The 13721-nt window shown below is 35.5% G+C and overlaps 1 protein-coding gene across 1 annotated transcript in view; it reads left to right on the top strand.

Annotated features, from left to right (window-relative positions):
• The window catches only part of WDR70 (WD repeat domain 70), a 328253-nt gene that overhangs the window by 268193 nt on the left and 46339 nt on the right, over positions 1–13721 (top strand). Inside the window, exons 12-13 of the mRNA XM_027863563.1 lie at positions 5972–6056; positions 7935–8073. Coding sequence (XP_027719364.1) covers positions 5972–6056; positions 7935–8073 — 224 coding nt within the window. The remainder of the gene's footprint in view (positions 1–5971; positions 6057–7934; positions 8074–13721) is intronic.

Genomic DNA, 13721 nt, shown 5'->3' with positions numbered 1-13721 from the left:
AGCAAACAGGGTTAAGTGACTTGCCCAGGGTCACACAGCTAGTAAGTGTCCAAGGTCAGATTTGAATTCAGGAAGATGAGTCTTCCTGATTCCAGACCTGGTGATCTATCCATTGCACCACCCAGCTTCGCTACCTAGCTGCCAAAAGCTGGAAAGAGGAGTAAATTAAAGAAAACACGAACCAATGTCAAAAATTATTGCAAATCTAACACCTGCAAAGGAGAGACTTCAAGGAAAAATGGATTTTCCACAAGAACTACATAAATACCTAGAAAAAAAGAAGCAAGAGATTAAAAAATTAAATGAAAGCTCTGGAGAAAAGAGTTAGAAGGAGAATAAATAGTTTATAACAGAGAATGATCCAAGAAATGTAATCCCTGAAAATTAAAATTGACTAAATAGGAATCAGTGACTCTGAAGCAACAAGAAATATTAGAACAAAAATCAAGAGATAAGAGAAAATAGAAGATAGCTCATATTAAAAAAAAAAAACTGACCTGGAAAACAGTTTAAGGAGAGATAATTTAAGAATCACTGAATTCTCTGAAAACCATGATAAAAAATAAAAACCTAGACACTATATTTGAAGAAATCATAAATGAAAGTTGCCAAGGTCTATTAGAAACAGAGGAGATTGGGGGAATGTTAAAGAGAATGTTAAAAGTGGATGAATTAGTCACATGCAAAACAAACATCCTGGTCATAAGAGAGAGGAAGGAAGGAAAAAAAAAGACTGTAATTAAAGGAGGTTGCATAGGCAGTATGAATGGATGCAGAATGTAGTGAGCAGAATCAGGAGAACAATTTAGAAAAACAATGTGGTAATAAAAACACCTTTGAAAGTCATAAGAAACTCTAATCAAAGCCATATGATGAGTTATGTTACCCACCTGCTGACAGAGAGGGAATAGACAGGAACATACATTTTTGGACATGACCACTGTGTGGATTTGTTTTGCTTGACTATGCTTGGCATTTTTTTTTCCTTTCTTTCTCTTAATTAATTTGAGGGATGGAATCAGAGTGAAGGAGGTTTAGCGATAGTGATGCCCTAAAAAAGGCTATCGAAACATTTTTAAAATGCAAGGAAGAGACTGGGAAGAGTTTCAGAAGGAAGCACAGGCAAAGACTGTTTGGAAAGTAATGTGTAGAATTTATTATATACTTTTTTTGAAAGCAGAAATTATGAAATGGAAATGTAGAATCCATGTTGAATTCTCTTTTTATGTTCCTGTGGTGTAGATGGAAATGCTCTTTTTATGGTGTTCAAGTTCAGAATTTTTAAAAAATTGTCCTAATATCATTCTTCTTTGATTCATCTTAACCCATGTGCAGTCCTTACTTACTCAAGTTTTCATCCATACCTAGAATGGATGAGGACTCCGTACATCTACTCTGTTCTCAAATCTTGTCATTTTTACCTTCATAAAATCTCCTTTATATGTCCCCTTTTCTCCACTCACACAGCTATAGACATTGTTGCAGGCCCATAACACTTCATGCCTGAACTATTGCAGTAGCTGCTGATTGGTCTTCCTGACTCAAGTTTCTCGCCACTCCAATCCATCTTTCTCTCAGCTGCCAAGGTGATCTTCTTAAAGCACATGTTTGACCATGTCACCTACTATTCAGTACATTGTGCTAGCTTCTTTCACCTACAGGATCAAATGCCAAATGCTTTCTTTGGCATTTAAAGTTCTTTACAACCTGATCCCTTCCTCCCTTTCCAGTCTTCTTACACCACCCCCTTCCACACACTCCCATAATCCAGATACCCCAACTTACTTGCTATTTCTCCGATGGAATGGTCCATCTCCCAAACTTTTTCATGGCTATTACTCTCCTTTTTTTTTCTTATCCCTCTTTAAGAGTTTGTTTTGCTTCTTAGCAATCTTCCCTTTTCTTAATTCTCTTCCCTGAACCCCTTTCATTTCTGTTTCTCTGTTGGGTAACGTATATTTCTATAACCAACTCTGTGTGTGTGTGTGTGTGTGTGTGTGTGTGTGTGTGTGTTTGTGTTCTTCCAGAGTGAAGTTCAAGTGTCACACCCACTCCCCACCACTCTCGTATTTTGTTGTATTGACTTTTACTTGTGCACCCCATTTATGTGAAATAATTTTCTCCTTTTTCCTCTCCTTCCCCCCTCTCCTAATGAGCTCTTGTTCCTTACCCTTTCCTTTCTTCTTCTGAGATCATCAAAGCAGGCCCACTGTTTAATTAGACTTCCTCTGTAACTCCTGATAATGGTAGAATTCTGAGGGGCTACATATATCATCTTCCCATATAAGAATGTAAACAGTTTAATCTTGTTTAGTCCCTTATGATTGCTCACTCAGGTTTACTTTTTTAGGCATCTCTTGAGTCCTATGTTTGAATGACAAAATTTCTCTTCACCTCTGATCAGTTCAAGGAAATGCTTGAAAGTCTTCTTTATTAAATATCTTTTTTTTTTCCACTGTAGGATTATACTCAGTTTTGCTGGATAAGTTATCAGTTGTAAGCCCAAATTCTTTGATTTCTGGAGTATCATAGTCCAAGCTTTCTGCTTCTCTATAGTGGTAGTTGCTAAATTATGTGTGATCCTTACTGTGACTCGTTGATATTTTAATTCTTTCTTTCAGACCACTTAACGGTATTTTTTTCCTTGACCTGAGAGCTCTGACTATAATGTTCCTGAGAGTTTTCATTTTGGGGTTTCTGTTAGGAAGTATCCGATGAATTCTTTTAATTTTTTTATTTTGCTTTCTACTCTATGAGATCTGCTTGGTTTTATTTGAAGATTTCTTGAAGTATGTCTAGGCTCCTTTTCTTTTCATGGCGTTAAGGTAGCTCAATGTTTCTCAGATTATCTCTCCTTGATCTGTTTTCCAGGTCAGTTGTTTTCCTGTGAGAGCTCTCACATTTTCTCTTTTTTCTCCCCCAATATTTTGACTTTGTTTTAGTATTTCTTGTTGTCTCATGGAGTCATTAGCTTCTATTAGGTCCATTCTAGTTTTCAGGGATTTTATTGCTTGGACAGGGTTTTGTATCTTGTGCCAGGCTATTTATGCTCTTTTCATAGCTTTCTTCTATAGCTCTCACTTCTTTTCCCATTTTTCCTTCTAGTACTCTCATGTGGTTTTTTAAATAATTTTTGGCTTAAAAAACCCCCAAAATTCTTATTTTAATTCTTCTGGGAGTTCTGGTTGAATTAGTGTCCAAGCTAGATTTTTCTTTGAGGATTTGCTTGTCAATGTTTTTGAGTCATTCTCTTCTACTGGATTTGTATCTTGAGCTTCCCTCTCACCATAATAACTCTGTATGGTAGGATTCTTTATTTGTTTGTTTACTCATCCTTTCAGCCTCCTTCTTAACTTTGAACTCTTATGTTAGTGCCAGGTTCTGTGCCCTCCTGGGGAGAATATCTGGGCTGAGCTTCTGTCTCTTTATGTCCTGTTGCTTTTGCAGCTCAGACTGGGGCCCCTTCAAGCTTTCAGTGATTCCAAGCTGATGTGATCAGGAGGTAGTCTGTTCACTGACTAGAAGGTCAGTTCTGCAGAAGGCCTGAGTTCTGCATGTTCCTGACTTCACATTTGGGTTTATTGGCTTGTCCCTGGATGAGAGTTTCCACCTTTTCCATAGATAGCTGCTGGACTTGGCCACTGTTAACCTGCTGGGAGGGTCTGCAGATTCCTTCCAGCTTCCATGCTGGGCTGGAAGCTAGACCCAAGTCACTGTCCTGCTCTTTGCTTCTAAACTTGTCCTTGCTGTGCATACACACCCTGGTGAAATTACTTTTTCTCCTTCCTGTGTCTGTGACCTAGGATGGAGTAGTGGCCTTATGTTACCTATTCTGCTCCCCATGCTAGTCCAGGGATCCCCTGGGTCCTCTTTCTGCCCCAATACCTGATCTCACTCCTCTTTCAATCCCCAGGTACTAGAATGCTCCTCTCCTGGTACACTGCTGGCCAGACCCTGTGCCCAGTGTCTGCAGGCCTCTCTCTTTCCCTAAGTCTGGGCTGGAAACATGACTTTGTGACTTCTTGGTTTTCCTGATCCTAATTTGGTTTGGTACATTTTCTAGATCCTTGTGGAAGAGGTTGGTTGGGGCACTTGACTGGGCTGCTGCCTCCTGGAACACTCTCCCTCCTCAGCTCAAACCTTGCATCCTAGTGAAACCTTTCCCATCCCTGCAATACCTTCCTTCTCAGATTACCTTCCGTTCACTCAGGTGCATCTGGTATGTTTTTAGCTATTTGCATGCTGTCTCCTTCATGTGAGCTTTTTGAAGGCAAGCACTGTATATTTGCCTTTGTTTGTATCCAGAGCTTGCCTTGTGTCTTTTGCCATGTTGTGGGTACTTAATGACTGCTTATTGACCGACTGAAAAAGTGATAAACTAGAATGCAGACTCTGCCAATTACTAATGGGGTCACAGTGAGCAAACCATTAAATCACTCTGTGCTTTACTGACCTTAAAATGAGGGGGACTAGAGTTGATGATCTCTAAAGGTTCTGAGTTCTCTTCCAGCTCTGGTTCTATGATCTTATGAACAGTTTGATTCTCATACATAGCCAATCTATAACTCTTTCATTATTCCAGGTGAAAATCTACCTCTTCCAAGAATACTTCCATGTCCAAATTGAATGATTGAATCTTAATTCACCCAAACTATTCTCACTTTACTCTGCGTAACCTTGAACTTCTTATATTAGGGTATAATATATATTTGCTTATCCATTTCTTTTCTCTACCAGATTGTAAGCTCCTTGTGGTCAGAGACTACTTCTAAACAACTCTTTAGAAACCCTAGAGAAGCTCGCATGGTGCCATGTTAATATTAGTAAATGCTTAATGATAATTCTTAGAATGATAACTATAATAATAATTATGTACTTTCCTCTTTTTTCTATTGTTCATCCTAAAAACAGACATTTTGGTGGTTTGATAGGTGAATGCTTGTATTATTTGTGTAACATCACAATGTAAGTCCACTCAGCCAGTAGCCTTCAGAATATTGTAAATCACTCTTCTGGTTCTAGGACTTGCCTGACCAGCCGAACTATTTAATACAGATTAATGTTTTTCTGTAGATTGTAGATTGTGGCTTTACTGGTAATTTTTTGTTAAGAATAGAAACAGTAGGTTAATATTTCATTATGAATTTTTTTTGGATCTAACCCAATAAAAACAGATGGAGATCCAGCCAGTTGCACATTAGCATACCTGCCAAATTTTGAACTTCAAAGAAAAGATCACTGGTGAGGAAAGGGGGATTTTTATTGAATCTCAATTCACTTCACTTGCATCTGATGCAAATTCCATGTTGTACATGAGGGAGATGAGGCAGGTCTCAGCTGCAGGCACTAGGGAACATGACCAACAAAGACATTGTTTGTGTAAGTTCCGGCTGTCATTCCAGTCAGGAATTAGTAGCCTGATAGAAATATAAGAATGTGATACTTAAAAAAATTCATTACTCTTAAAATGCCTAGGAAAAGGTACAGTACACAGGAGAGCAATAAATAATAGTTGCAGTTATAGTTAGATTGTGGGGGAGGGATTGACAAAGAGCATTCTTATCAATGTTAATGAATGAATAGCTTTACAAACACTTTGCTGGGGAAAGAGAGTCTATGTGGAGTTGAACTGCATTTTAGTCCTGATGGTTAGTCAATTAAGAGCTTTTGAAGAAAGCAGGATGTCCTGCAGAAATACCCAGGGGGGGAAATGCCATCTGCTTGAAAATCAGGCTTGAGAGCACTTGTTGGAGACTTTCTTTTTATCTTACAGATGCTGCTAAAAATGGGAAAGTAATATCTGGAAGTCTTCTTAATAAGAGATATTTTCCTGCTTTCTACCATTTTACAGTCTTCTAAAACAAATGGCATTTGAAAAATAAAACACTCTTTATATGTATGAACTATTTTTTTTGAAGTCATGAAACCTGCAGCATTCTTTTTCATTTTTTTCCCCTCATTTCTTTTCTAGGGGATGATACTTTAAAACTATGGGACATTCGACAGTTTAAGAAACCTCTTTTTTCAGCTGCAAATCTTCCTACCTTCTTCTCCATGTAAGTGGATGTTCTTTGTACTTAATGCTCTTAAGGTTGGCAAGGAAATACAAAATTTCCTCTAATTAGGGTTACTTACATTATTTATCATTTAGGTCAACTGAAAGAAGGCCTTGAATTTTGACCTACCCCACCCCATTCCCTCCTGCTCCCGGGCCTCTTTTTACTAACCATGTTACTTTTCTTCTTTTAGGTTTATCCTCCAGACAGTAATGAAAGTCAGGGTTGAAGGTTCCTATTGGTGCATTTTTTTGTGATCAGTTTGAAGTATGAGGTGGTTTTGAAATAAAGATATAGAATGTTCTCTTATTAGATCATATACTAAAATATGTGTGAATATATGTGTGTATAAAAATAGATTATGAGAGGCATCTTGGCTTAATGAATAAAGGTCCAGCTTTGAAATCAGAAAGACTTAGATTTGGGTTCTTTTAACATATACTAGCTGTGTGACCATGGGCAAGTCACTAAACCTCTAAATGCTTGTTCAGTTGATCAGTCATGTCTGACTCTTTGTGACCCTTTATGGGATTTTCTTGGCAAAGATAGTAGAGTGGTTTGCCATTTCCTTTTCCAGTAGATTAAGTCAAACAGAGATTAAGTGACTTGGCCAGGGTCACACATCTAGTATGTGTCTGAGACCAGATTTGTATTCAAGTCTTCCTGACTCCAAGCCCAGCACTTTATCTACCTAGCTGCCTCCAAATCTCTAAATGTCCCCAATCAATTTCCTGAGACTATAAATAATGGTCTATTAAATTAATAGATGAAATTTCCACACCAAAAATTCCCTACACTGATGAAACAACAGGTCCCTACAGAAGCTTAATTCTCTCTCTCTTTCATATACATATACAAATGAATATAGAAATCTGTACATTTATATTTTTATTTTAAACTTCAAAATCAGACCTATGATTTCATCAATACAGGGCTTTCCTGGTATAGAAATATGTTTAATACTTCATTATAAGGAAGTGTTTACATATATATGTATCTATGTATATCACATATATGCTTATATATTTTATTATATAGTATACATTTTACCTCCTTATAGTAGACTTAATTCTAATACTTACTATGCAAATGCCTTTATACATTATACTTTTCAGCCAAGCATTTGGCATCATTTATTTATTCACATCATTCCCAGTTTGATTAATTGAATATTATATCCATTTTACTAAGTAGCTAACCAAAGAAGTTTTCTAAATTACCACAGTGAATCAGCAGCAAAACTGGGATTTGAATTCCCAGCCTTGTGGTTAGATCAGTGGCAAATTTGTCTGTTAGAGATGTAATTTCACATTGGTACTCACTGTAACTAGTGTTGAAAGGAACTGAATTACCAAATTTAGGAAACTGCAAAATAAAAAAAAAAAACAAAACTTAGAAATACCTTAGTTATAGTTTTCATCTTTTAGAAAAACATGTCATTTTAATATGTACACAATTCTTAAAGTTACTGTCAATAATTCTGATTATGCATTTTGGATCATATAATAAATTACCAGAAGTTAGGTTTGTGCATATGTTTGTGTGTGTGTTTTGCAAATTATTTAGACAACCAGACTCCTATTAACAAGATCTATTAATAACAGCAGTCCAGCTTGTACTTCATTTAATGGTGGCTGGCAAAGCCAATTCAAAGCTTTAGGGATAAAGAGAATCAGTCTAAAGAAATAATTCCGTCATCGTAGAGTTTGGTCATAAAAGTAACCTGGTCTTTTCTTCCCTCTTTCTATTTCTAGCCCAAATTCAGAAATAAAGATGAAAATACTTAGGAATTCACTTCTAATGTTTTGCATACTTTATTAATAATAATTGCACCATCACCTTTTCAAGCGCTTGTGACAACTGTTTGTTTCTTCTCAGGACTGATTGCTGCTTCAGTCCAGATGATAAACTTTTGGTCACTGGAACATCTGTTAAGAAGGGAGGTGGCAACGGCAGGCTTGTTTTTTTTGAACGCCAGACATTCCATAAAGTATATGAAATCGATGTCACCAATGCAGTATGTATTTTTTACTTTACTTTTACCATTGAAATAAAATTTGCATTGTAATTAGGATCTTCTTTCACTTTTTAGTATACCCCCTCAATGTAATAACATTATGTTTACCAATGACTTTCCCCCTCACAGTCATTTGGGGCACTTTGGGCAGGGAGGGATTGCCATATATTGGGACCTTGCTGAGTGGGGAACTGCCACCACATTTGCAGTAGATAGACCTTTTACCATGGCTATACCTGTCCTGATGCACCTTTGCCCCCCTTCACACTGCTCTAAGAAGGAATTTCACCAGAGAACAGAGGAGAAAGAGAATCTCCCAGGGCATATCTATATATGTGTATAAATTTAGAGGAATAGTTCAGTGGAGAGAGCAATGAAATTTTTATATATGCAAAGGGTAACAAATGCAGGGACTGTTGTTCTGGACTAGCAGAACTTTTCTGTATGTCCCTGAGTGTTAGTTTTGTCTTCGAATAAGGCTCAATGTTGTTGTTCAGTTGTTCAGTTGTGTCCAACTCTTAGTAACCCTGTGGACCATATTGTTCATGAGTGTTTTTTTTTGGCAGAGATACTGGAGTGGCTTGCCATTTCCTTCTGCAGTGGATTAAGACAGATAGGGTTAATGACTTGCCCAAAGTCACATAGCTAGTAAGTGTCTGAGGCCAGATTTGAATTCAGGTTTTCCTAACTCAGATCTCTATCCATTGAACCACCTACTTGCTTCCGTAGACTTAATATGGATTCATTCTACTTTTGCTTAATTGACAATTTACCTGTATTAGAAATAGTTTTAATGACTTGAAAGCTTCAGGCTTGTTCTCAGGCATTCCTATCAGAAATAGATGGAATATAGTAAAAAATGCAATTCTCTGAAGTAGAAATACACCCTTTATAGCTCTTTTATTGTATGTTATTATTTAGTTAGTAGAACAAACCATTATACTTTTCCAAGAGAGTATAAAATGAGCCAATTAAGGGCTTTGCATATGTATTTTTTTTGATATAGTGTGCAGCCCTTTAGTAAATTCCTCTACTGTAAACTTTATTCATATGGATTAATCTGGCTTTTTCAGTTCTTTGTAAACAGTTGCGACGTATTACATGCTTTAGTAGTGAAGATAACTGAACAAATGTTTTTAGACTGCTGTTAATAAAACTGTTCTACTACTCTTGTATAATTAAGTACTCTTAGTGCTATGGATATATATTTGCAGCTACTAAGTTTGGAACCACATTTTTGTTTCAACCTGTAGAGGAAATAAACAAAAATCAGAATAATTTTAGATGGGCCCCTCAGTTTTACAAATCTTAATCTTGTGAAATAATTTGCTGTGTTCCAACACTAACAATATTTTAGTGAAGTTGGTGTTTCCAGGAGCCAACTATAACACTGGACATCTAAGAAAAACACTTTTGAGTACATTAACTTAAATCCCAAAACATAAAATTACTGTAATTGGTTGTTCCAGAAGAAGTTGCCTTTTTTCCACTACGGCTTTCACTTATTTGTACATTTCAACATTGTTTAATGTTATGTTTTTCTCAGATTACAACCTAAAAAGCAATATAAACAAATTAAAGAATGTTGAAAAATGAATGGATTTTAAAGGCACTGAGATTCCACAGTTTGCAGAAGAGACATGCTGTTTGTTGGAATGAGCAGGGCCCATAATTGTGATAGATTTATATCCTGAGTTACTTTACTCTTTAAAAAAGGAATTTTATTGATATATTTTGTTTTTTACATCACTCAAATTTCTCTTAGTCTTCATTCCCTTCCCATTTCTCAAAGAACAATCCTATATAACAAATAATATTTTTAAAGTGAGGGGAAAAAAAGAAAAAAGAGGAAGAAAAGAAAAAAAATCAGTGAAACTGATTGATATATCAAAAAATATGAAAATATATGCAGTGTACCACTTCTGTGGGCCTCCAACCTCTACCAGGGAATAAGATGGGGTAGGGAGGGGTAGGGGGGACAAGGAGGGAAGGAGGGTAAAGGGAGGATCTCATTTCTCTTCTTCGGAACCATCATTGTTCTTTATAATGTTGCTACATTCACTTTTGATTGTTTTTTTGTGGTTGTTCTTTCCATTTACATTGTTCTAGTAATTATGTATATTATTTTTCTTGACTGCTAAATTTAGTCATGTAAATCTTTTCTTGCTTTTCTCTATTCATCATATTTGTTGTTCTTAGAACACAATAATATTCCATTGTATTCGTGTATAATAATTTAGTCATTCCCCAATTGATGGGCATCTGATTACTTTTCAGATCAATTATTTTGGCAAGTTCAAATGTTAATGATTACCAATTTCTATTAATAACAAGCGTATTTAGTTACAGTCTTTTTCTTTTTCACCTGAAAATGCAATGAGAATTGTAAATTCATTCAACAAAAGTAGACATTAAGCTTCACTTAAAGTAAATAAGAAGACTAAGCCATAATTAATAAAATATTTCCTGTCCTATATTTTCCTTTCTGATACTATCTTTTTTCCCAGTGAATTTTGTCTCCGTATACCTTTTTACCCTAACAGTTTCTTAGCATCTGTCTCTTTCTTTAACTTCTCCTGGGAGTTTAATTTTATCAGGCTTTATGGGCTAAACGTTGAGATATCCAGTTGGATCATAGGATCATAGATCCTATTGACAACCCAAAAGAGTCTAAATGAACCACACCCATTAGGCCCAATTACACCTGTGCCTTGTCAAAAAGTGACTGGTCTCAGATGTGGACTGTCCCAGAGGCAGTGCAGTAGGCCTAAAGACCAGAGGCTAATCTCTGGCTTTTAGACCACAGCTCAGTTCCAGGAAGATACTGCAAAACCATAACAGAAGGCAGCCTGGAAACATTTTTCTTCCCTTGCTTCAGGTATCTTCTGATTTTTCCAAGGTATCTAATGTTAAACATTATAATATATTCAGTAGCTCTTCAGAAAGCTTTCCTTTGATGTAAGTTTTTTCTAAATAACCTGCTGTTAAGGAGTATATATCTTCAGGATGACCTGCCCTGTGGATATTCTTTATTTATGTTAGTCTTATGTATGCCATGGAAAAGGTTAAACATGCATGTCAGAAACTTGAATACTAGACAGAATACTTTTAATTTGCAGTGTTGAAACAAATATATGTAAGCACTTTATTTCACTGCCATGAAGTTACCCATCATGAAAAGATAGCTATAAACCAGGCTTGTTAATAGAGTAGAAACAGAGAGAAAGAAATTGTAACACAATTCAGAATTTTCTCCCAGCATTTGTACATATATGTGTGAATGTGTGTTTTTATATCTTTTTATATTTATGTAGTTTTGCAGTGTCATTAGGGCCTTCCTGGAGCTGAAGGAGTTCAGGTAGAGAACTTAAAATTGTAGAATAACCAGACAGTGCTTATGGCTTTTGGATTTCTTTGGTAAAATGTCAGCACATTTACTGCATTGATTAACATTTTGCAACAAAATAATGATTAAGTCATTTTGTCCTATAATTGAACTTAGGGTGAAGTTGCAATAGAATTTAGACATTTGATTAAACTACCAGAGAAAATGTCTTTTGTATCATTAAATTCTTTCCCATCTTGTAAAGTTACTAAAGCAAAACTTGAACCGTTCTGTGCTTTAGCTATTTACTTTATTGCAGAGATTGCTTACATATCCTGCCTTTATTTAGATTTTGCTTATTTCTTAAGCATACACCACACAGAATTTTCAGAATATACAACCTGATCTCTCCTCTAAGAAGAGACACACGCTGATAATGCTAGGGTACTTTCTACATGGAAAGTTAATGTGATAGACCTGCCATCAGTGGAGAATATACTTAGATCGTTATGGTAATTGTATTGAATTTGCTTTCCTTTGTCCATTTTCTTTTACCTGATCTCTATTATACATAAAAGTGTAAATTTATGTGGTAGCTGGCTTGTGTGAAATCTCAGACTGAAACTCAGCCAGTTTGGATTGAACTTATGATCCTGGCCTCATTAATATAATTATCTAAGGAAATAAGCCATTTTATCTCACATACATAGGGAATGACATGTATATTGTACAGATGTGTATCACTTTGGTGTGTTAGTTTTGTATTTTGTTATGATCCGTGTTAATTTTTTGGTTTAAATTTGATAGACTTAAAATATACTCAATTCAGAAAAATAGAGTTTTGAGGAATGATTGCTAGATTCTTACAAGATTTATTCACATAAAAGAATAGATACTATTGGGCATTTCAAGACAGTTTAAGAAGAGATTATATTGTCCTTTTTTTTTAAGCAAATGAATAAACATGTTGTTTTATGAGAGCAAAGAAAAACATACCTTAAAACAACCTTTTTTTCATCACTAATTTGGTTTTTTCTCCTCACCATCAGACAGCAGCAGTTTCTGTTTATCTAGCAGAATGGTATGTTAAAGGGGCTTTAAACTGCTCCTTTGACCCATTGTCTCAAGTTTTAAATCTTCTCGGAATGTAAGAAAACAAACAAATGCATTCCTTGGAATGCAGTAAGGATAGATAAATTGTTGGATGGGCCAAGAATCACCTCTTTTATTTTAGCGTGTGTTTTCATCATTAAGAGAGTCAAATAGTCTTCATACTTTTAAGAAAAAACTACACCCCACAGTAAAGTACCTATTTATTTTGCCATTACTAAAATTTGGTGCTGTGTGTGACTGCATATGTAAAAGGAATGGTGTCCTCAAGCCTGTCCTAAGGCTGTCCAGCTATATTAACCAGTATAGTTCTATTCATCTTTCCATCCTGGTTCCTCTCCCAGAACAAAACATTGTGTTCAGCTCTGGAGATACAAAGATATATGGAAGGCATTATTAGCCACTGGGGATTTAAAGACAAAACCAAGATAGTCCCTGTTCTCTAGGAGCATCTTAGGATGGGAGACTGCTAACTTTAAAAAAAAAGTATTTCCTATTTTTATAGAATAATATCTGTATGTATGGAGTGGAGAGATAAGGAGGGATATGATCTTTAATCTCATTAATTTCCTAGTGAGAAAGCCCATTAGTGAATCAATGGGCAACTCAAAGTCTTAGTAAGTTGTCTAGTGTGCTTAGAGGTTAAGTGACTTACCCAGGTCATGTAATCTGTGGCATTTGTATACATTGTATAATTAAATTAAAATTCCTTTGGATGTTTTCTACATCTTTCAAAATGGGTTTCCTAAAATCAAAAAATATTGCTTCCTCTGCAGCTTAATCCTCAGGAGTGTGTTAAATCAAATAGTATTGTGACCACTATAGTTTAGCTACTCCCCAACTCCCACCTTATTTATTGTTCTTGGCTTCTTTTCTAGGATGAGCTCCAAAATATAACCTCACTGCTGAATTTCCAGGTTTTCTTTTTTTTCCTTTTTTCTTGAAGACCAGACTCTTAGTTTGAATCTGCCTTGTTCAGCTAAGCTTCCATTGCTCTATTTTGGCTAGTGAGAGTCTTAAAGGATATTTCTTTGTAAATAATTAATGAAATAAGTTAAAGTTTAGAAATGAAATAAAATAATTGACTTTATAATTTATCATATTTTATAATGTTTTTTATTCTCTCATTTTATATAAATTATTTTTAAAACATCTAAAATTATGAAAATGTTAATAGGAAGTAATAATCTTTTTGTAACTAATTGCAAGATAT

The sequence above is a fragment of the Vombatus ursinus genome, unplaced genomic scaffold (genome assembly GCF_900497805.2).
Source record: "Vombatus ursinus unplaced genomic scaffold, bare-nosed wombat genome assembly UNPS02014772.1, whole genome shotgun sequence".
Lineage (NCBI taxonomy): Eukaryota > Metazoa > Chordata > Mammalia > Diprotodontia > Vombatidae > Vombatus > Vombatus ursinus.
The sequence above is the reverse complement of the archived record's forward strand: the minus strand, read 5'-3'. Positions and strand labels throughout refer to the sequence as shown.